The sequence below is a fragment of the Hyperolius riggenbachi genome, chromosome 11 (genome assembly GCF_040937935.1).
Source record: "Hyperolius riggenbachi isolate aHypRig1 chromosome 11, aHypRig1.pri, whole genome shotgun sequence".
NCBI classification, from domain to species: domain Eukaryota; kingdom Metazoa; phylum Chordata; class Amphibia; order Anura; family Hyperoliidae; genus Hyperolius; species Hyperolius riggenbachi.
Window position 1 is genome coordinate 13,876,417 of NC_090656.1, and position 23,664 is coordinate 13,900,080.

A 23,664-nucleotide genomic window follows, 5' to 3' on the forward strand; every position below is an offset into this window, starting at 1 on the left:
GGGGGGGGGGGGGCGAGGCTGGTGAAAAAGCCTCAGTGGGCCGTTTTCGGCCCGCGGGCCGTAGTTTGAGGACCACTGGATATTGGCAGTTCCTTGTTTAAGTTCTGTTTGCTCCACTACCAAGATTTAACCCTTTCTAAAAAGCTGAAAGTCCTGGCTTTCCATTACACCAGGTCCTGTGTCAGTGTAATGCTACATTGCCAAGTTAAAGGGTTTGAAGGAGGGGCGTCCCCTGCATCTTGAGAGGTGAAGAGGGTGTATAGCTGGGCTGCTCCTTCTTCTTAATAGTCTCCAGCCCCACAGAGAGAGGTCAGGAGGGTGGATAGCTTGTCTGCTCCTTCATCTTCTGTAATGAGGTCCCTGCGACAGAAGACCACCTCCCGGGGGCGCTGCTGATCATCCATGTCGGGTTTGTCCGGTACTTCTGCAATCACGCTTTGTGCAGCCAAGATGCAAGGGGACGCCCCTCCTTCAAAACCCTTTAACTTGGCAACAGAGCATTACACTGACACGGGACCTGGTGTAATGGAAAGCCGGGACTCTCAGCTTTTCAAAAAGGGTTAAATCTTGGTAGTGCAGCAAACAGAACTTAAACAAGGAACTGCCAAACTCTTCAGATGGTATAATATGTAAGCACTGATTATTTTTATTTAGTATGCATACAGCACCAACATCTTACGCAGCGCTGTACAGAGTATATTTTTATGTCACCTAACTGTCCCTCAGAGGGGCTCACAATTTAATCCCTGCCATAGTCATATGTCTATGTATTTATTGTGTAGTGTATGTATTGTATTCTAGGGAGAATTTAGAGGGAAGCCAATTAATTTATCAGTATGTTTTTGGGTTGTGGGGGGAAACTGGAGTGCCCAGAGGAAACCCACACAGACACGGGGAGAACATGCATACTCCTTGCACCCAGTGCTGCAAGTCGAGAGTGATATCCACTACACCACCTTGCTGGTTTGCATAAGGTGAAAAAACACTGAGGGCTGAAATGGTTAAATCATACCAGATGCCTGGCAGCCCTGCTGATCTATTTGGCTGCAGTAGTGTCTGAGTCACACCCAGGGCCAGATTTACCACAAGGCACTGTAGGCACGTGCCTACAGGCGCCTAATGTTGGAAAGGCGGTTCACTCTCCTCTCCTAGTGCCTCCTTTCCTCTTTCCCAATGCAGAGTCCCGAGCAGAGTGTAAATAAGAGGTTACTCACCCTGCTCTCTGCATTCCACTGACCAGATCTCTCTTCAGTCAGGGGCACTTCTAGCTATCTAATACTGAGGGTACCTCTGGCTATACTAAGGGACACCGGTAGCTACCTATGATGGGCAAGGGAACTAAAGGAGAGAAGTGACAGCTGGGCCAGCCAGAACACTTGTGATGCAGTTCATTTGGGGTTTGTAGGTTCTTGGAGGGCAAAGTCTAGCATGCCCAGAAATTTGTGCCTATAGGTGATATATGATGTAAATCCAGGGCTGGTCACACCAGAAACAAGCATGCAAATCTTGTCAGATCTGACAATCATGTCAGAAACATCTGATCTGCTGCATGCTTGTTCAGGGGCCATGGCTGAAAGTATCAGAGGATCAGCATCACAGCCAGGCAACTGGTACTACTTGAAAGGAAATAAATATGTCAGCCTCCCTCTTACCGTACTTCAGTTGTTCTTTAAAAATATATGCCTAGTGTGTGGCAGTACTAGATCCCGCTCAGATCAGATTTGTTCTGGCAGGGATCTATCGGATGATCAAATCTGGTGGCCATCTATAATAGGGCCAACAGATTCAGAATACATTGATCAGTTAGCTTAGGAAAAAACATTATTGCAAGTGGTGAGACTGTACAACGATTGTCTGGTATATGGCCAGCTTAAGCCTGATGTTATGACCAGGGCCGGTTCTCTCATGAAGCAAGGTGAAACATTTGCACCAGGCGCAGACATTACAGGGGAAGCATGTTTGTGCTTTTACACTAACAGCATGCAGTCAGAGTAGGAGAAGTAAGAGGAGAGTGAGGTGAAGAGGTCATCATTGGGAAAAAGCAGCTTGTTGTGCTGTGTGAGGAGTCAGACAGTGAGTGAGGAGGGGGAGGAGGCAGGAGAGCATCATTAGGGAAAAGCAGCTTGTTGTGCTGTGTGAGGAGTCAGACAGTGAGTGAGAAGGGGGGAGGCAGGAGAGCAGCATTGGGGAAAAGCAGCTTGTTGTGCTGTGTGAGGAGTCTGACAGTGAGTGAGGAGGGGGAGGAGGCAGGAGAGCATCATTAGGGAAAAGCAGCTTGTTGTGCTGTGTGAGGAGTCAGACAGTGAGTGAGGAGGGGGGAGGCAGGAGAGCAGCATTGGGGAAAAGCAGCTTGTTGTGCTGTGTGAGGAGTCTGACAGCGAGTGAGGAGGGGGGAGGCAGGACTGCAGCAGTGTTTCACTTGACTTACACAGCAGAAGGGAGGAGGTGCCACTGCTGTCCTGTCTGAGGAGGCATGGAGAGGCTGAGCAGTTTGTTTGTCACAGACTCACAGCCAGTCAGAGTGCTATTATGTTGAGCTGCAGCATGTCATGTGAGAACATTAAATGAAGCAGAGAAAATTGTCGGATGCTGTGCGATCATTCCAAATCGGGAGGCGGGGGGGGGGGGGGATGGGAATTGGGGTTGGGCATCCTCACAAGTTTGCCTAAGGCAGCAAAAAGACTAGAACTGGCCCTGGTTATGGCATAGCTTTGATCTGTCTGTTTTTTGGAGGGACAGTCCCTCTTTTTGAACCATCACATGCTCTCCCACAGAGGAGTTCAGAGCTCCGGCCTCACCTTTGCCCTCCAGGAAGAGTTGGAGGAATTCTGGGAAGGATCCCACCTCTGGGAGGAACTTGGCCATCTTGTGGAAGTAGTAGTAGGAGACGGCCACATCCTTGGGGTTCCTGGCGATGTAGATGACCTGAAGATACAGACAGGGCTGTTACCAACCAGCAGCATCAATTCAGACACAGCATAAAAACAGATCACAATGTTCTACTGGAAAGATAAGCCCAGTTTCATTAGAGAATGGCTCTCTGCTCAACTGCTTACTTTGGCCTTTGTGTCTTGCAGCGCCGGGGCCAAGACCTCGCTAGGCAGGTGGGTTGTGATGATCCGGGGTCCCTCTCCTTCCTTCAAGAGGTCCTTGAAATATATGTGCTCCAGCCACGGGGTGCGCTCCCAGTTGGGGACAGTGGTGGCAATTTCGGGGTCTCCCTGGCTGTAGATGAGGGTCAGAATCTCCTGCATCCAGGTGGTACCTGTGATAAATGCACAATTCAGGGCATTAGCTTCTGTGCGTACAGCAGAGCACCTCCCACTCAGGTAGGAGGGGCAGTGTGACTAATACATGCCTAGAGATATCGCTTGAGAACACTAGAAGGCCAGAGATATCAGTGATTTCTACTTATACGACCTCTGTAAAAGCGTGTGTAGAGCATGGCCAACAGATGGAGGTCCTGAAACCACACTGGGGCATGCCCACTTTCTAACCCTAACACACAATTACTCAATGGCCAAGTTTGTGAGCTTTGCGGTCTTTGGGATCAATAATTTGCACTGAAATGAAACAAATCTGATGGGCTGTTTGTGGCTCCACCCCCTTTTCTGAATTTGAACCCCAGTCACCCAATGACCAACTGTACCAGTTTTTAGGGCTTGTGCCATTAACAGTGTAAGAATGGCAGCAATTAAAGATTCCCATTGAAAATCAATAGGTGAATTTTGATTGGCTTTTGTAGGCTCCACCCACTTTTCTGAAGATTATTCCCAGTCACCCAGTAACCAACTGTGCAACGTTTGAGAAGCCTGCCATTAACAGTGTAAGAATGGCTGCAGTTTACATTTCCTCAGTAATTTTTGCATTTGTCTCTCGCCCACTTTTTGGCTATGGGGATAGAAAGTATCCTATATGTTATTCCAGGTAATGTGCTATGTGTGTGCCAAATTTCATTCAAATCCGTTCAGCCGTTGTTGTGTGATTGAGAAACATCCAAACTTTTGCATTTTTAATATTAGTGAGATTTTCCTGGTATACAATTCAAAAACTAAAAACATAATGCAGGCATTCTAAAAATAGAAAGATCCTGTAGGCCATGTCAGACACTGACCCACCACGGGTAACATACCATCCATGGATATGGTGTAGGTCTGTAAAGAGAACAAATTAAAAACACAATCACTATTACCAGAAATGGATCAAGATAAAATGGGGCCCCAGGCAAGATAGCAGTTTTTGCCGACTGCTGATGATCACCTCCCAGGCCCCTAGACTCTCTCCAAGCCCTAGGCAACAGCCTAGAATTGCCTTGTAGATGATCCAGCTATGAATATTACCAATAGTCATGAATAAGTGGATTTTTTATTATTATTAAAGGAACACTATCAATAACCAAGTGTTCTAAAATGACAGTGTACAAATAATGTCTAAGTAGCTGTGTAAACATTTTCCTACTTTTCATGTTAAATATCAGAGGCAAAAACTGTAATTCATTGTGTGTAGGATTTAGCTGTATTGGGATGATTCATTTGCAAAGGTGTGTACCCCTGCTTCAGCATTACACTGTTATTTGCATGACAGACTACAGAGTTATGTGAAAAGCCTCGGGTGTCAGGTTTCACACACAATTACAAACAAGATACATTTCCTCTGCTCTCCATGCAGACAGCTCATTCAGAGAGGCACAGGCAGCTGCAGTTAAGCTAGTAAGACTTATCTCACACACAGGGTAAACAGATGTAGTGTGAGGAAATCCCCCCCTCCCCTCATGGTTCACTGGTCCATCAGATTTGGAGTCAGCGAAGTGTGAAAGGAATTTGATAACCGTAAGCAAAGAGGCTATCAGGCAAATATATACACCCCTACTTAACAGCACTTCCGAAACTATTCTCATCTAAAATTTAAAAAAAACCCATGTTAATCGATAGTGTTCTTTTTAAGGACATTGAAATAGGGCATGACTGTTATACTAAATATTCACCAGGGCCGTTTCTATGGCCGTGCGGGAGGGGGGCGCTATGATGGAGGGGGGAGCCGCAGCCGCGGGGAGGGCAGCCCGACCTCTCCCCGGGCCGCCCTCCATGCGATCCCCCCTCGGACTGCAGAGTAATGCAGCAGGGAAGCGCTATAGAAAACTACTCACCTCCCTGGTTCCAAGCGCTGCTCTCTCGCCGCCAGTCTCCTCTCTCTCTCCATAGACGCTGATACACACACACACGCTGCTTCCGGCTAAACAGGAAGCAGCGTGTATCAGCGTGTATGGAGAGATAAGACTGGCGGCGAGAGAGCAGCGATCGGAACCAGGGAGGTGAGTAGTTTTCTATAGCGCTTCCCTGCTGCATTACTCTGCAGTCCGAGGGGAGATCACACGGAGGGCGGCCCGGGGAGAGGGAGGGAGAGGTCGGACTGCCCTCCCTGCGGCTGCGGCTCCCCCCTCCATCATGGGGGGCACCTACCTAACCTATACTGGGGCAGCTACCTATCTAACCTATCCTGGGCGGCAGCTACCTATCTAACCTATACTGGGGGGCAGCTACCTATCTAACCTATACGGGGGGGCAGCTACCTATCTAACCTATACTGGGGCAGCTACCTATCTAACCTATCCTGGGGGGCACCTACCTATCTAACCTATCCTGGGGGGCAGCTACCTATCTAACCTATACTGGGGGGCACCTACCTATCTAACCTATCCTGGGGAACAGCTACCTATCTAACCTATCCTGGTGAACAGCTACCTATCTAACCTATACTGGGGGCACCTACCTAACCTATATTGGGGCAGCTACCTATCTAACCTATCCTGGGGGGCACCTACCTATCTAACCTATACTGGGGGGCACCTACCTATCTAACCTATAGTGGGAGCATTAACTTATCCAACCTGTATTGGGGGCACCTACCTACCTAGCTAGCCTATACAGGTAACAACTATACTGGCTACCTATATTGGAGGCACCTACCTAACTAACCTATACTGGGGGCATCTACCTATCTAACCTATGCTGGAGGCAACTATTCTGGCTACCTATATTAGAGGCACCCACCTAGCTAACCTGTACTGGGGGCACCTACTATCTATCTAATTTATACCGGGGACGCCTGCCTATCTAACCTATACTGGGGGCAACTATACTGGCTACCTATACTGGAGGCACCTACCTGGCTAATCTATACACCTATGCCTGGCTACCTATACTGGGGGGACCTATAGCTGGCTACCTATACTGGGGTACCTATTCTGGGGGAATCTATACTGAGTGCAACTAGACCTGGCTAACCTATACTGCGGGCACCCATACCTTGCTGCGGGGGGGGGGGGGGCGCAATTTTTACACCCTCGCCCTGGGTGCATTTTAGCCTAGAAACTGCACTGATATTCACTTGATTGTAGCAGAACATGTGGTAGAGCCTGATGCACGTTTCATGGTCTGAAGGGCAGCTTACACAGTGGCCCAACAAATCCAATAAGTGCAGTTGTCTGGGGGGTGGCATATTGGATAGCATTCTTACCTTACAGTGCTCGGTCTGCAGTTTAAATCTGGGTCAGGACACTACCTGTACTGATTCTGTTTGTTTTTCCCCCCATGTTTGTATGGGTTTCCCCTGGCCTTAGACTATAATGGATGTATAACTAAGGTAGGAATTTGTGAGCCCCTCTAAGGGGGAGGGACAGTTAGCAATAAGACTATATACTGTAAAGCTCAGCGAAAAAAAAGTCAAGTCAAAAAAGTGATTCACATTGTGATACAGGAAATAATCATAACGTATGGCCCAACACTTTAACTTAGGACTCAACAATTGAAGGAGAGAGGCACTATACCTTCACAAAACCACATGTTATTCCTTGGCTGGGTACAGACAAGGTGGCATAACAGTGGGGTGAACAAGCCTGTCAGCGGTTTTGTGGTAACCCACTTCAGAGGTTGTTAAGCCTCTGAAGAAGCAGCTTATCGCGAAACAACTGTAAGGCCAGAAACCCACTAGGAACGATTTTCTGAGCGTTTTGTGATTTGAAAACTCTTGCTAATGTAATGCTATGGGTGTGATCCCACTGGAGCGATGTGATTTTATAAACATCCCCCATAGCATTGCATTAGCAAGAGTTTTTCAAATCACTAGTGATTAGAAATCGATCCTAGTAGGTTTCTGGCCTCAGGCTTGTTTACTCCCCTGTTATGCCAACTTGTCTGCATACCTCCCAACTTTTTGAGATGAGAAAGAGGGACTTAAGCCACACCCCTGATTACGCCCCCGTCACACCCCTAGTCACGCATACCATAAAGATTTCATAAGAAAAATATGTTTTATAATTCAAACCACACTGGTCTTTTCTATCCTGGTTCATTTTCCTTCATATTAACATTTTAAAATTAGTAATATATCCATTTAAAGGATGGGAATAAAGTTTAGACTCAGACACCTTTTTTTAGTAGAGAAAAATATATATTTACATATAAAGAGGGACAAAGTCCTGAAAGAGACAAATGAGGAGGAAAGAGGAACAGGGCTCCCAAAGAGGGACTGTCCCTTCAAAAGAGGGACAGTTGGGATCTCTGTGTCTGTACCCTGCCTAGGAATAGCTGTGTGGTTTAGTAAAAGGTATAGTGCCTCTCTCCATCAATTGTTGATGGCCAAGTGTTTCTCTGCAGGGCACAAACACGTCCAGCTGGTTCCCATCTCCCCGGAGCATCTAGTGCAAGACTTTTTCCTACTAATCTGACTTCAACTTAATAATTAGTAGGTACTGTTTGTTGAAGAATAATAGCAAGATAGCAAGTATTTATTAATATCTCAGTATCTTCATGCCATCATCACCGAAGGATGCAGGAAGTACTCCCTACATTGCCGGGTGAGGCAGCTCTCCTGGGACGGATCCAATCAAATTAGCTTAGGTTAGCCATCTGGATTTAATGATTCAAAGTTGCATGTGGGGGGGATGCATGTCATACAAGAAAAATGTAGACAGGAGGGAGACTAAACTCTGATGAGAGCTGTATGACAGGCCTGGAAACATACCGCCCAACTTTTTGGGATAAGAAAGAGGGACACTTAAAAGGTGCGAGAAAAACAAGATGAAAAAAACAAAAACAAAAGAAGATCTACTAGCCTGGGGCTTCCCCCAGCCCCTGGCAGCCTATGTGTCCCTTTCTGCGCCACTCGCGATCACGTAGCCTAGAGCATTCTGTGCAGGTGGAGAAGTACTACGCCTGCGCAGAATGCTCCAGGCCAGGTGAGTGCGATTGCGGGCGGTGCGGCCGCACGATCGCGCAGGTGCAGAAGATGCCGAGCTGGCGAGGTCGGCATCTCCAACGGAGGGCATCCTGGGACACCGGAGCTGCAGCGAGGGCACAGGACGGCTGCCAGGGGCTGGAGGAAGCCCCAGGTAAGTAGAGCTTAGTTTTTGTTTTTCATCTTGCACTTGTCCTTTAAGTGTCCCTAATCTAATCCCATCTCAAAAAGTTGGGCGGTATGTTTCCAGGCCTGTCATACAGCTCTCATCAGGGATTAGCCAGTCTCCCTCCCGTCTACATTTTTCTTGTATGACATGCCGCCCCCCCCCCCCCCCCCCCCCCCCCTTCATGCAACTTTGAGCCATTAAATCGCCTCGCTACTTCTCCTTTATGCTTTGCCCCCGCCACATCTCTAATCATGCCCCCAGCGCAACCCTAGTCACGCATACCATAAAGATTTCATTAAAAAATGGGTACTTACTTATCTCGTCTGGAAAGTTTGGCAGCTTTTTGTTCTGTCCATTTTTGGAAAGCTGAAAGTCCCGGCTTTCTGTTGCACTGGGTCCCAAGTCAGTATGATGCTCAGTCCCCAAGTTATGGGGTTTTGAAGGAGGGGTGTCCCGTGAACTTGGCTGCAGAAAGTGCAATTACAGAAGTAGGGGACGAACCCGACATGATGATAAGCAGCACACCTGGGAGGTCTTCAAAACTTATGGGTCTCTCATTACAGATAAAGGAGCAGTGCAGCTACGCACCCTCGTCTCCTCTCTGGCTTACTGGCATGCGCAGGAGACTCCATTCCACTGTGCTCTCTGCAGCAAAATGCAGGGGACACTCGTCCCCCAAACCCCCCCCCTAACATGGGAATGGCGGCATCGCATTGACTCGGGACCCGGTGCAAAGGAAAGCCGGGACTTTCAGCTTTCCAGAAATGGTCAGATCTTCCTGGGGGATCAAACAGAACTTTAACAAAAAGCTGCCAAACTTTCCAGATGGGATAATACATAAGTACCGAAAAATGTTTTGTTCTAATTCAAACCCCACTGGTCCTTTCTATCCTGGTTCATCATTATCCTTCATATTCACATTTGAAAATAAGAAATATATCAATATAAAATTATGGGAATAAAGTATGAAGTAAAAAAAAAAAAAAAAAAAAAAAAAAAAAAAATTCAATAGAAAAATACATATTTATGTACACAGATCTGCACATGAACCCTGAAAAGGGGTAGAAAGAGGGACAGGAAGGATTCCAAAAGAGGGACAGTTGGGAGTAGTGAGGTTTGCTACGAGTAGTCAAAATTTCAATTACATAGCGCTGCCCGTGGCTGAGGGGGGTGGGGTTTACCACCATCTATGGCTGATGTGGTCCATTCGCGGTTACTTCCTCCTTCAAACCGGGAAGAAGGAAGTAATGGCGTGATATGCAATGCAAAGGCTATAGGCGGCAGCATAAGTTAGTTAAACACTCCGCCCCCCTCTTTGCCACGGGCACCGCCATTTAATTTAATTTTTTTATTACAGCTAGCTAGGAACTCATAGCTAACATCACTAGTTTGGAGTTGTGCTAGGGAATCAGGCCGGATTTACATCACAGGAGCTTATAGACATAGCTCCCAACTGTCCCAACTCCCAACATAGCCTCCCAGTGCCTGTGTCCCTCTTTCTTCCTCATTTGTCCCTCTTTCAGGACTGATGTGCAGATCTATGTAAATTTATGTATTTTCCTACTAAAAAAAAAAGTCCTTAATTGACTCTAAAAACTTTATTCCCATCCAGTCGTGTAACTATAAATCATGAAGCCCCCCAAAAAAAACTTTAAACACACTCCTTCCTTAGTCCTGCTGATACTCACAGCCTGGGGCCCATTATATATATATATATATATATATATATATATATATATATATATATATATATATATATATATATATATATATATATATATATATATATATATATATATATATATATATATATATATATATATATACTAAAAAATGTGCTTGATTGACTCTAAACTTTATTCCTATAATTTAAATTGATATATTACTAATTTGACGGTGGCGACTTTGTCCTCCATGAACCTACAAACCCCCGAGCTGCCCCGCAAGTGTGCTGGCTGTTCCCTTACTCATCATAGGTAGCTACTGGTGTCCCTCAGTATGAGGTAGCCAGAGGTTCCCTCAGTATTAGGTAGCTAGAGGTGCCCCCGACTGAAGTGGAATGCTGAGAACAGGCTGACTAACCTCTCATTTACACTCTCATCAGGACTCCGCATAGGGAAGGAGGGAGGGAGGCGCTCAGCAGGCATGGGCTTTCGAGTCCAGAAGGACTTCCTCCTTCCGGCTTCATGCTTTCATTACGCCTATGACACATAATGGAACGCAGACGTCCCCGGAGACTCCTGGGTAAGTTAACTAGTCAGACTTCTTTTAAATCCCGAATTCGAGTCCGTTTGGACTCGAAAGCCCATCCCTAGCCCTCAGGGAGGGGAGTGACCCACCTTTCCATCATTAGGCGCATCATCAGGCGCCTGTAGGCACATGCCTACAGTGCCTTAAATACAGCTCTGCTGAAAATTGGAATGAGCTGTGTGATCCCTGAATCTCGTTACCCACACATGTCTCCCTGTCTCCACACATGTCTCCCTGTCTCCACATATGTCTCCCTGACCAACCAATGGACAGAGAAAGTACTGCATCTTCACTGTGGAGCTACAGAGCTCAGAGCCATTGTTATCACGGGACACATGGCTCAACTATACAGATCCTCCCCCAGCCTCATACAGATGTGACCCCCCCATTACATCACCAGGTGATGGTGGCCGTCTGTGTCCCCAGTAATGGCAGCATGTGCTGGATGTGACAGAAGATCCTCCGCTGCTGTCAATAAAAGTAAACAATATCAACTTTTATATAGTTTTACAAGGAAATGAATCGTCCTCAATAAAGCACTTTATTCTGGTCTTTATCTTGTTACTTAAAGAGGAGCCCTTCCAGACAGCTTCACGGCGCAAACCAGCGATTGGAAATTGTGGGTTGCATGATCGCATGCAGCGCAATTGCACTTGCGATCACGCTCCCTAGTGGAGAAGGGCCCTTAGGCCTGGAACCCACTACAAAACACTATCGCTAATTGTAATCGCTAGCGTTTTGTATGAGCGGTTTGTAAGCGATTTCATGAGCGATTTTGGTAGGGTTTTTAAAAAGTGTCATCTTTTTGCCAGCGATTGTGTAGCGATTAGCGTTTTTAATTCCGATTGGTCCTTTCAATTAATTTTAATTGTTTTACAGTGTGCATTAACTTCAAAACGCTAGCAAAATCATTCTGTGCAGGTTTTGATGAGCGATTACGCCAGCGTTTATATACTTTACATTGCAGAAACGCAAAAATGCTGCATGTCCTGCGATTTGGTAATCGCAGTCGCTCCAGTGGAATTTGGCCCATCCATTAACATTAGCTGAGCGTTTGGGAAAATCGCTAGCGGTTTAAATCGCTCCCTAAACGCTCAGAAAATCACTCTAGTCAGTGGGTTCCAGGCCTAAGTCCCTGTTGTGTTGTCACCTCTATATGACAATTGTTACTAACATTACACAGCACCACGGAAGATGACCGTACTAGAAAATAATAAATCATCATCACGGTTACATTACACATCCAATTCTGATTGTCCAGCGACTGGCCAATTTTACCACCTGTCCTCCATGTACTATGAGCAGATTGGTAGGTAAGTTCTTACTACAGGGATGAGGTAAAATTGACTACTCAAAATTGGATACGTCTACACCTGGGACAAGCATGCAGCCAGCAGAGTCCCACCTGGGACAAGCATGCAGCCAGCAGAGTCCCACCTGGGACAAGCATGCAGCCAGCAGAGTCCCACCTGGGACAAGCATGCAGCCAGCAGAGTCCCACCTGGGACAAGCATGCAGCCAGCAGAGTCCCACCTGGGACAAGCATGCAGCCAGCAGAGTCCCACCTGGGACAAGCATGCAGCCAGCAGAGTCCCACCTGGGACAAGCATGCAGCCAGCAGAGTCCCACCTGGGACAAGCATGCAGCCAGCAGAGTCCCACCGGGGACAAGCATGCAGCCAGCAGAGTCCCACCGGGGACAAGCATGCAGCCAGCAGAGTCCCACCGGGGACAAGCATGCCGGCAGCAGAGTCACACCTGGGACAATCATGCAGCCAACAGAGTCACACCTGGGACAATCATGCAGCCAGCAGAGTCACACCTGGGACAATCATGCAGCCAGCAGAGTCACACCTGGGACAAGCATGCAGCCAGCAGAGTCACACCTGGGACAAGCATGCAGCCAGCAGAGTCACACCTGGAGCAAGCATGCAGCCAGCAGAGTCACACCTGGAGCAAGCATGCAGCCAGCAGAGTCACACCTGGGACAAGCATGCAGCCAGCAGAGTCACACCTGGAGCATGCATGCAGCCACTAGAGTCAAGCTGCAGAAACTTGCATGCTGGATTTGCATTGGAGCATTTGATTAGTCCAGTTCTAAGCTGCATAAAAGTAGCATAAAATGTGCACCAACTTGGAATTATTTGCATTATTTGCATATTCCACCCCTGGAAATCTGCCTTGTTCTCTACATCAATGAGTGGGTGAATAATTATTACTGATCAGTGTTCACCTTTGCAGCTGAGGAGCAGAGCTACATCAGGATCCAGGTGAGGAGACAGGAGCAGAATGGCAGCCCCAGCACTCGTACCCCTAGAAGCAGAATGGCAGCCCCAGCCCTCATACCCCTAGAAGCAGAATGGCAGCCCCAGCGCTCGTACCCCTAGAAGCAGAATGATAGCCCCAGCACTCGTAGCCCCTAGAAGCAGAATGGCAACCCCAGCACTCGTACCCCTAGAAGCAGAATGGCAGCCCCAGCACTCGTACCCCTAGAAGCAGAATGGCAGCCCCAGCACTCGTACCCCTAGAAGCAGAATGGAAGCCCCAGCACTCGTACCCCTAGAAGCAGAATGGCAGCCCCAGCACTCGTACCCTTAGAAGCAGAATGGCAGCCCCAGCACTCGTACCCCTACAAGCAGAATGGCAGCCCCAGCCCTCGTAGCCCTAGAAGCAGAATGGCAGCCCCAGCACTCGTACCCCTAGAAGCAGAATGGCAGCCCCAGCCCTCGTACCCCTAGAAGCAGAATGGCAGCCCCAGCACTCGTACCCCTAGAAGCAGAATGGCAGCCCCAGCACTCGTACCCCTAGAAGCAGAATGGAAGCCCCAGCACTCGTACCCCTACAAGCAGAATGGCAGCCCCAGCCCTCGTAGCCCTAGAAGCAGAATGGCAGCCCCAGCCCTCGTAGCCCTAGAAGCAGAATGGCAGCCCCAGCCCTCGTACCCCTAGAAGCAGAATGGCAGCCCCAGCGCTCGTACCCCTAGAAGCAGAATGGCAGCCCCAGCACTAGTACCCCTAGAAGCAGAATGGCAGCCCCAGCACTCATACCCCTAGAAGCAGAATGGCAGCCCCAGCACTCGTACCCCTAGAAGCAGAATGGCAGCCCCAGCCCTCGTACCCCTAGAAGCAGAATGGCAGCCCCAGCCCTCGTACCCCTAGAAGCAGAATGGCAGCCCCAGCCCTCGTACCCCTAGAAGCAAAATGGCAACCCCAGCCCTCGTACCCCTAGAAGCAAAATGGCAACCCCAGCCCTCGTACCCCTAGAAGCAGGATGGCAGCCCCAGCACCTGTACCCCTAGAAGCAGAATGGCAGCCCCAGCGCTCGTACCCCTAGAAGCAGAATGGCAGCCCCAGCACTCGTACCCCTAGAAGCAGAATGGCAGCCGCAGCCCTCATAGCCCTAGAAGCAGAATGGCAGCCCCAGCCCTCGTAGCCCTAGAAGCAGAATGGCAGCCCCAGCCCTCGTAGCCCTAGAAGCAGAATGGCAGCCCCAGCCCTCGTAGCCCTAAAAGCAGAATGGCAGCCCCAGCCCTCGTAGCCCTAGAAGCAGAATGGCAGCCCCAGCCCTCGTAGCCCTAGAAGCAGAATGGCAGCCCCAGCCCTCATACCCCTAGAAGCAGAATGGCAGCCCCAGCCCTCGTACCCCTAGAAGCAGAATGATAGCCCCAGCACTCGTAGCCCCTAGAAGCAGAATGGCAGCCCCAGCCCTCGTACCCCTAAAAGCAGAATGGCAGCCCCAGCACTCGTACCCCTAGAAGCAGAATGGCAGCCCCAGCCCTCGTACCCCTAGAAGCAGAATGGCAGCCCCAGCCCTCATACCCCTAGAAGCAGAATGGCAGCCCCAGCGCTCGTACCCCTAGAAGCAGAATGGCAGCCCCAGCACTCGTACCCCTAGAAGCAGAATGGCAGCCCCAGCCCTCGTACCCCTAGAAGCAGAATGGCAGCCCCAGTGTTATCTTCAATGGTATCTTCAGACGCTGTTGACCTTTCCACTGAAGGAAGAGGCGTTACCCAGAAGTGGATCTAAGCGACCACGGGTCTTCGCCCACACCCCCAGGAGGGGAGTGCAGGATTTCGCTGCCTAGTGCCCAGCCAGGTCACAACTGGGATAACCTCAGCAAGTGGTCAGGAGAACAGCGACGCTAATATGTGAGATGAGTAAACGTAGTCAGACAGTTGCCAGAGGTCCGGGGCAGGAGAGATCAGCGTAGTAGGGTCACAGGCCAGAGGTCGGGGCAGGCGGCAATCAGCAAAACGAGGTACAATCCAAGAGTCGGGGCAGGCGGCAATCAAGAGAAGTCGGGGTCACAAGCCAAGGGTCAAATCCAGGAATCAATACAGCAACTAATAGGGCAGAGCTTCCACGGGGCTTACGCCAAGCTGTCAGAACGAGCAGCACTGGAGTAATGGCCAGTGCTGCTTTTATACTGGATTTTGGCGCCGAAATTAACGCCCTGCGCATGCGCACTGCGCGCACAGTGATGCGCGCATGCGCGCGCACGCGCAGCGCCGCGCGCAAAACCTTGCACATGCGCGCGCACAACAGCCCGCGCGCATGCGCACACCGCGCAACGCCGCGCACCGCCAACCAGGAAGTCCAGACACAACAGCCAATGACCCCCTGTGCGTGCGCACCCCGGAACGGACACGAGACTGACGCCGGGACCTGAGATGGTGAGTGTGACACCCAGCCCTCGTAGCCCTAGAAGCAGAATGGCAGCCCCAGCCCTCGTAGCCCTAGAAGCAGAATGGCAGCCCCAGCCCTCGTAGCCCTAGAAGCAGAATGGCAGCCCCAGCCCTCGTAGCCCTAGAAGCAGAATGGCAGCCCCAGCCCTCGTAGCCCTAGAAGCAGAATGGCAGCCCCAGCGCTCATACCCCTAGAAGCAGAATGGCAGCCCCAGCCCTCGTACCCCTAGAAGCAGAATGGCAGCCCCAGCCCTCGTACCCCTAGAAGCAGAATGGCAGCCCCAGCCCTCGTACCCCTAGAAGCAGAATGGCAGCCCCAGCCCTCGTACCCCTAGAAGCAGAATGGCAGCCCCAGCCCTCGTACCCCTAGAAGCAGAATGGCAGCCCCAGCCCTCGTACCCCTAGAAGCAGAATGGCAGCCCCAGCACCTCTACCCGTAGAAGCAGAATGGCAGCCCCAGCACTCGTACCCCTAGAAGCAGAATGGCAGCCCCAGCCCTCGTACCCCTAGAAGCAGAATGGCAGCCCCAGCCCTCGTACCCCTAGAAGCAGGATGGCAGCCCCAGCACCTGTACCCCTAGAAGCAGAATGGCAGCCCCAGCACTCATACCCCTAGAAGCAGAATGGCAGCCCCAGCACTCGTACCCCTAGAAGCAGAATGGCAGCCCCAGCACTCGTACCCCTAGAAGCAGAATGGCAGCCCCAGCCCTCGTACCCCTAGAAGCAGAATGGCAGCCCCAGCCCTCGTACCCCTAGAAGCAGAATGGCAGCCCCAGCCCTCGCACCCCTAGAAGCAGAATGGCAACCCCAGCCCTCGTACCCCTAGAAGCAGGATGGCAGCCCCAGCACCTGTACCCCTAGGAACAGAATGGCAGCCCCAGCACTCATACCCCTAGAAGCAGAATGGCAACCCCAGCACTCGTACCCCTAGAAGCAGAATGGCAGCCCCAGCCCTCGTACCCCTAGAAGCAGAATGGCAGCCCAAGCCCTCGTACCCCTAGAAGCAGAATGGCAGCCCCAGCCCTCGTACCCCTAGAAGCAGAATGGCAGCCCCAGCCCTCGTACCCCTAGAAGCAGAATGGCAGCCGTAGCACTCGTACCCCTAGAAGCAGAATGGCAGCCCCAGCCCTCGTACCCCTAGAAGCAGAATGGCAGCCCCAGCCCTCGTACCCCTAGAAGCAGAATGGCAGCCGTAGCACTCGTACCCCTAGAAGCAGAATGGCAGCCCCAGCACTCGTACCCCTAGAAGCAGAATGGCAGCCCCAGCACTCGTACCCCTAGAAGCAGAATGGCAGCCCCAGCACTCGTACCCCTAGAAGCAGAATGGCAGCCCCAGCACTCGTACCCCTAGAAGCAAAATGGCAGCCCCAGCACTCGTACCCCTAGAAGCAAAATGGCAGCCCCAGCCCTCGTACCCCTAGAAGCAAAATGGCAGCCCCAGCCCTCGTACCCCTAGAAGCAGAATGGTAGCCCCAGCCCTCGTACCCCTAGAAGCAGAATAGCAGCCCCAGCCCTCGTACCCCTAGAAGCAGAATGGCAGCCGTAGCACTCGTACCCCTAGAAGCAGAATGGCAGCCCCAGCACTCGTACCCCTAGAAGCAGAATGGCAGCCCCAGCACTCGTACCCCTAGAAGCAGAATGGCAGCCCCAGCCCTCGTAGCCCTAGAAGCAGAATGGCAGCCCCAGCCCTCGTAGCCCTAGAAGCAGAATGGCAGCCCCAGCCCTCATAGCCCTAGAAGCAGAATGGCAGCCCCAGCCCTCGTAGCCCTAGAAGCAGAATGGCAGCCCCAGCCCTCGTAGCCCTAGAAGCAGAATGGCAGCCCCAGCCCTCGTAACCCTAGAAGCAGAATGGCAGCCCCAGCCCTCGTAGCCCTAGAAGCAGAATGGCAGCCCCAGCCCTCGTACCCCTAGAAGCAGAATGGCAGCCCCAGCCCTCGTACCCCTAGAAGCAGAATGGCAGCCCCAGCACTCGTAGCCCCTAGAAGCAGAATGATAGCCCCAGCACTCGTAGCCCCTAGAAGCAGAATGGCAGCCCTAGCACTCGTACCCCTAGAAGCAGAATGGCAGCCCCAGCCCTCGTACCCCTAGAAGCAGAATGGCAGCCCCAGCCCTCGTACCCCTAGAAGCAGAATGGCAGCCCCAGCCCTCGTACCCCTAGAAGCAGAATGGCAGCCCCAGCCCTCGTACCCCTAGAAGCAGAATGGCAGCCCCAGCCCTCATACCCCTAGAAGCAGAATGGCAGCCCCAGCCCTCGTACCCCTAGAAGCAGAATGGCAGCCCCAGCACTCGTACCCCTAGAAGCAGAATGGCAGCCCCAGCACCTCTACCCCTAGAAGCAGAATGGCAGCCCCAGCCCTCGTACCCCTAGAAGCAGAATGGCAGCCCCAGCCTTCGTACCCCTAGAAGCAGAATGGCAGCCCCAGCCCTCGTACCCCTAGAAGCAGAATGGCAGCCCCAGCACTCGTACCCCTAGAAGCAGAATGGCAGCCCCAGCACTCGTACCCCTAGAAGCAGAATGGCAGCCCCAGCCCTCGTAGCCCTAGAAGCAGAATGGCAGCCCCAGCCCTCGTAGCCCTAGAAGCAGAATGGCAGCCCCAGCCCTCATAGCCCTAGAAGCAGAATGGCAGCCCCAGCCCTCGTAGCCCTAGAAGCAGAATGGCAGCCCCAGCCCTCGTAGCCCTAGAAGCAGAATGGCAGCCCCAGCCCTCGTAGCCCTAGAAGCAGAATGGCAGCCCCAGCCCTCGTACCCCTAGAAGCAGAATGGCAGCCCCAGCCCTCGTACCCCTAGAAGCAGAATGGCAGCCCCAGCACTCGTAGCCCCTAGAAGCAGAATGATAGCCCCAGCACTCGTAGCCCCTAGAAGCAGAATGGCAGCCCTAGCACTCGTACCCCTAGAAGCAGAATGGCAGCCCCAGCCCTCGTACCCCTAGAAGCAGAATGGCAGCCCCAGCCCTCGTACCCCTAGAAGCAGAATGGCAGCCCCAGCCCTCGTACCCCTAGAAGCAGAATGGCAGCCCCAGCCCTCGTACCCCTAGAAGCAGAATGGCAGCCCCAGCCCTCATACCCCTAGAAGCAGAATGGCAGCCCCAGCCCTCGTACCCCTAGAAGCAGAATGGCAGCCCCAGCACTCGTACCCCTAGAAGCAGAATGGCAGCCCCAGCCCTCGTACCCCTAGAAGCAGAATGGCAGCCCCAGCCTTCGTACCCCTAGAAGCAGAATGGCAGCCCCAGCCCTCGTACCCCTAGAAGCAGAATGGCAGCCCCAGCACTTGTACCCCTAGAAGCAGAATGGCAGCCCCAGCACTCGTACCCCTAGAAGCAGTGTCCACATTACTCTGACATTCCTGAATGCAGTCTGCAAGGCATGCTGGGAACATTCAGCTATCAGTATAGTAATTCTCAGACTGACTTCTGTGAACCTGTCATCCAAAGAGGTAGGGAAATAAAAAGTCCTAAAGGACACCTGAACTGAGAAATGTATCATAGCTGTCGTATTCATTTCCTTTTAACTGGTTACTGCATAGTGTGCAGTATATCTATGCCCTGCAGGAATTAATCTGAAGTCCCAGGGACGTAGCTACTTATCTGCTGCAGTGCCCGCTCCCGGCTCGCAGTCGTGTGCACTCTCGTCCCCATCTGTTAGTATGGAGATCAGTGAATGAGAACTCCCTGATCTACATGCCTGTGTCAATGATCATCAGCCTCAATGAGATGCCTGCGGTCATTGACAAAAACCAAAGTAACGTACACGCATATTGTGTACTTGGGGGCAGGGCAGAAAGGGGGAAGCATCTAGTACATTACTCACTAATACATACATTTCCCATTAAAATTAACCCCTTACCTTCCCCACTCTCCCATAGTTACCAAAACATTTGCACATATGAAAAAGACATTAAACAAAATACCGTACATAGTTACCTAAGGGACTGAACTTTCTATTAATATGTATGTCGTGAGGGTATATTACTGTTATTTTTGCAAATATGGGCTTGTAATTAGTGATGGATACAAAACAGAAAAAAAAACACCTTTATTTCTAAATAAAATATTGTTGCCATACATGTATTAGGGACATATTGTAAACTTTGTAATAACCAGGACAGGTACTTATCCGTTAGCCGGGCGCATCCGGCAGGTGGCGCTAATTACTATTCCCCCTCCAGGCCGACATGGATAGTAGGGAAAGATGTAACTCTGGTGGAGTTTTGTCGCCACCTAGAGGATGCGCCCGGCTAACGGATAAGTACCCCAGGACATAAGCAAATGTGTGGGTTTTATGCACAGTAAACATTTTATTTTAAAACCATAATGGCTGAAAACTAAGACCTATATTCCATTTTTTTTCCTTATTCCTGTTAAAATGCATTTAGACTACAATAATTCTTAGCAAAATGTACCACCCAAAGAAAGCCTAAGGCCTTCTTTCCACAGACAGTTGAACGTGTATGCCCAGCAAGCAGTTACCAGGCAGCAGCAGGCAGTTGTGAGTTTGAGAGGCATTTCACTGCTGATCAACCGTTCATGGAAAAGAGGCCTAATTGGTGGCAAAACAATTTGTTGTGATTAAGTTAATTGTGAACGAAAGGCAGGAGCACTGAAAGGTGAAAATTGCTCTGGTCCTTAAAGGGACACTTAGGCTTCTTGCACACCAAGACGTTGCATTAGGTGGCACGTTAAGGTCGCATAACGTGCACCTAACACAACGTATGGTGCTGCAAGATAGGACGGTAGAGTGAGCCGCGTTAGGCGGCTCTATCCCTATAAGGTCTCCCAGAGTGGCGCTGATTGGCCAGCGGGACCACGTGATGCGGAGCGAGACACTCCGCATCACGTGGTCCCCCCGGCCAATCAGCTGCCGCCAGTGCAGTGAATATTAAGTAGCCATGTGCGCGGCTACTGTAGCTGGCTCTCCCCGCCTCCTCCGCCCCCCACTGCGCATGTGCAAACAGTCTAACGCGGCTATAGCCGCTCCAACGCCGTAGCATGCTGCACTTTGCACAGAACGTGCAGCGTTACATGTAACGCAACGTGGGCTGTGTGAACAGCCCATTGCAGTTACATTGCTGTGCGTTGGGGGAGCGTTACAGGCGCACTAACGTGCGCCTGTAACGTCTTGGTGTGCAAGCAGCCTTAAGTTAAACAAAAAAGAGTTTTACTGACCTGGGGCTTTCACCAGCCCCCTGCAGCTGTCCAGTGCCCACACAGTCTCGCTCCGATGATCCTGTCCCCGCCGGCGGCTACTTCCGGTTTCAGTGATGCGAGTGATTCTTCGCGTTCCTGGCCGCAATAGCAGCATAGAGGGCGCTATTGCGGCCAGGAACGCGAAGAATCACTCGCGTTCCCAGCTTGTCACCGAAACCGCAAGTAGCCGCCGGCGGGGACAGGAGGATCAGAGCCAGACTGCGTGGGCACCGGACAGCTGCAGGGGGCTAGTGGAAGCCCCAGGTCAGTAATAATGTTTTGTTTTTTTTTTTACTTAAGTGACCCTTTAAGTGGTTAACAAGGAAAACAACACCAGTTGCCTGGCAGTCCTGCTGATCTTTGGCTGCAGTAGCTTCTGAATCGCACACCTGAAAACCGCATGCAGCTAATCCAGTCACACTTCAGTCAGAGCACCTGATCTGCTGCATGCTTGTTCAGGGTCTATGGCTTGAAGTATTAGATGCAAAGAATCAGCAGGACAGCCATGTAACATGCATTGTTTAAAAGGAAAAGTAAGTCAGCCTCCATAGCCCTCTCCTTTCAGGTGCGCTTTAAGTATTTTCTTAAAGGAACCTGGAGGTGAGCAATCTGGAGGATTACTGACTATTGCTGCAGTCTACATAACCGGTACAATAACTGTGCTGCTGGGAGTTGCAGTTCAACAACTGATAAAGCTGAAGTCAGCAGGCTATTATACCCATATCCATCCTATATAATGGCCAATTTGCAGATATTATCATATATCACCTATATAATGCTCAGCTAATGTCTGTGTTGCGGATATGCTCTGTATAAATATTATACATATTGCTGGTGCTACTGATATAATGGCTACATTGTTAATAGAATATATTGCCACTACTGCTGACATGTAAATCCCACATAAAGCCTGTAATACATATAGGGCTTGATTCAATAAACCGTGATAACTCAAATATCACACCTTATCAGAGTTAACACCTTATCAGAGTAGCATAGCAAGCGCTACGAACTTATGCCTGCTAATTGGTAATGGCACTTGTCCTGCCCTGGGCCCCTGCGGGTTCATAGCGCTCGCTATGCTACTCTGATAAGGTGTTAACGTTGATAAGGCGTGATATCTCTGATAAGGTGTGATATTTGAGTTATGACAATTTAGTGAATCCAGCCCATAGATCGTAATATAATGCTTGTATGAAAACACTATGGCTGATTGACCATATGATGCTAACTGGGCCTGAAGGTGCGTACACACGTGACTATAGTTGTTTGAAACGATTGTTCCAAACGACAATCGTTTAAAAAAAAGCAGCCAACGACCATTAAGTCTAACGACGGACGAGCTAGATCGTTCAAAACGAACAATCTAGCTTGGCGGATTTTTTCCGACGACGATCGTTTGCAAAAGTAGTAAATCGTTGGAAACGATCATTCGTACTAGGCTTGACATGCGCATTTTACTATTTCTCCATGGAACTTTTCATTTTTATGCGCAGGCGCAATAGTTGCTTTACGTGATGTAACGTTCGTTCTAACGATCAGATCGTTACACACTTTTAAAAACTAACTTTACTCAGGTCGTTCTTTCGTCAATTAAAAGTTTGTTCGTCGTTCACAACGAACGATCGTTGTCGCATGTGTGTATGTAGCTCTAGTCTACTTTAGGGGACCCAGCAGGAAGTGTCATAGAGATAAAGCTAATGTGATTGGGTGGAGGAGGGCACCCACTCAAACTAATTGGCCAATCGCAATGCTTTATGCTGTGATTAGAGAACTGTTCCCTATGAGGGTTCCTGCTGGGTCCCCTAAAGTAGACTAGCGCCACTAACTGCAGTTCGGGTTCAGTTATCACAGACCAAAGCCGAGTGACGGGAATAGAGTGCAAGCTCTCTGCCCCAGTCTTACCTGATTTAGGATAGGTGACAATCACCACATCTCCTTCCTTGAACTGGAAGTCCTGAGCGTATCGGAGGGATTCCGGGGTGTGGAGGTGCCCTGGCAGCTGAATTCCGGCAAATTCTTCTGTCACCGACATCCTGTCCATATCAATTCCTGATTAACCACAGAGGATCAGAAGGATTCAGTGCAGCAATATAACCCAGAGGATCAAGATAACTGCAGACAGTGTATCGATACAGACCGCAAGATCAAATCAACTGCAGAGTTCAGTGATGTAAGTCAGAGGATAATCATAACAGTGCTGAAATGTAAGCCAGATTCCTCTGTTACAATGTAACGTGAAGGATACTGCAGGCAGGGTATCAGGATAATTTCTGCTCAGTGCAGCGATATAAGCTGGAGGATCAGGATAAGGCTTCTTTTCCACGAGCAGTTGATGGGCAGTGAAATGCCTCTCAAACTCTCACAACTAACTGCTGCCTGGTAACTGCTCACTACTGCCCGACAACTGCTTGCTGAGCACACCGTTCAACTGTGTGCTGTTATATCCTATTGTCTTGTATCAACTGTTGTATTGTCATACCCTGTATGCTATTGTACAGCGCCACGGAAGATGCTGGCGCTATATAACAATAATTGTCCGTGGAAATGAGCCCTAACTCTTTCCAATGCAGAGATGTAAGCTGGAGAGTCCTGCTGAACAGCTGTAAGAAGTTTGCAGTCCTGAGGTTCCCTTCAGATTCTTAATATTCCGCCCTCTGCCTGCAGAGATGGGGGGGGAGGGAGGGGGGGGCTGCTGGGTGGCCTGCCTGAGCCAATCAGGGCAGACAAGTTTAAAAATCCAAAATGCTGAAGTTAGTCCTTGCTGAAGTACCTTGCTCTGAGCTGTCACTACAAACCCATATACTCAGTGTGTCTGGGGGAGGGGGCTCAGTACAGGATATAAAGCAGTGACAGGAGGAAGCTGTGTTACTGCAGACATCCAATCAGGTGCAGAGCCAGAGAACTTTCTGCCTTTCCTTGAAATATGTACACAGTTCACAGTGAAGTGATCGCAGCAGTACGGCGCCTCTCGTCAAACTCGTCCCTGTCTAACCACGAGGGAAGGGGGTGGTCTGGGAGCACATCTGTAACTACCTTCAGACCATAGCAGTAGAGAACTGTACGGTGTTAAAGGGAACCTAAACTGAGAAGGATATGGATTTTTCATTTTAACATTATACCAGTTGCCTGACTCTCCTGCTG

At 50.2% G+C, this 23,664-nt stretch overlaps 1 protein-coding gene across 1 annotated transcript in view; it reads right to left on the minus strand.

Moving 5' to 3' along the window:
• LOC137538030 (sulfotransferase 2B1-like) overlaps positions 1-23,316 on the minus strand; it is a 37,780-nt gene extending 14,464 nt beyond the window's left edge. Inside the window, exons 1-3 of the mRNA XM_068259966.1 lie at positions 22,426-23,316; positions 3,057-3,265; positions 2,799-2,925 (exon numbers count right to left, since the gene is read on the minus strand). Of these exons, the coding sequence (XP_068116067.1) occupies positions 2,799-2,925; positions 3,057-3,265; positions 22,426-22,564 (475 nt within the window). The 5' untranslated portion in view covers positions 22,565-23,316. The remainder of the gene's footprint in view (positions 1-2,798; positions 2,926-3,056; positions 3,266-22,425) is intronic.
• Between the last annotated feature and the right edge of the window lie 348 nt (positions 23,317-23,664).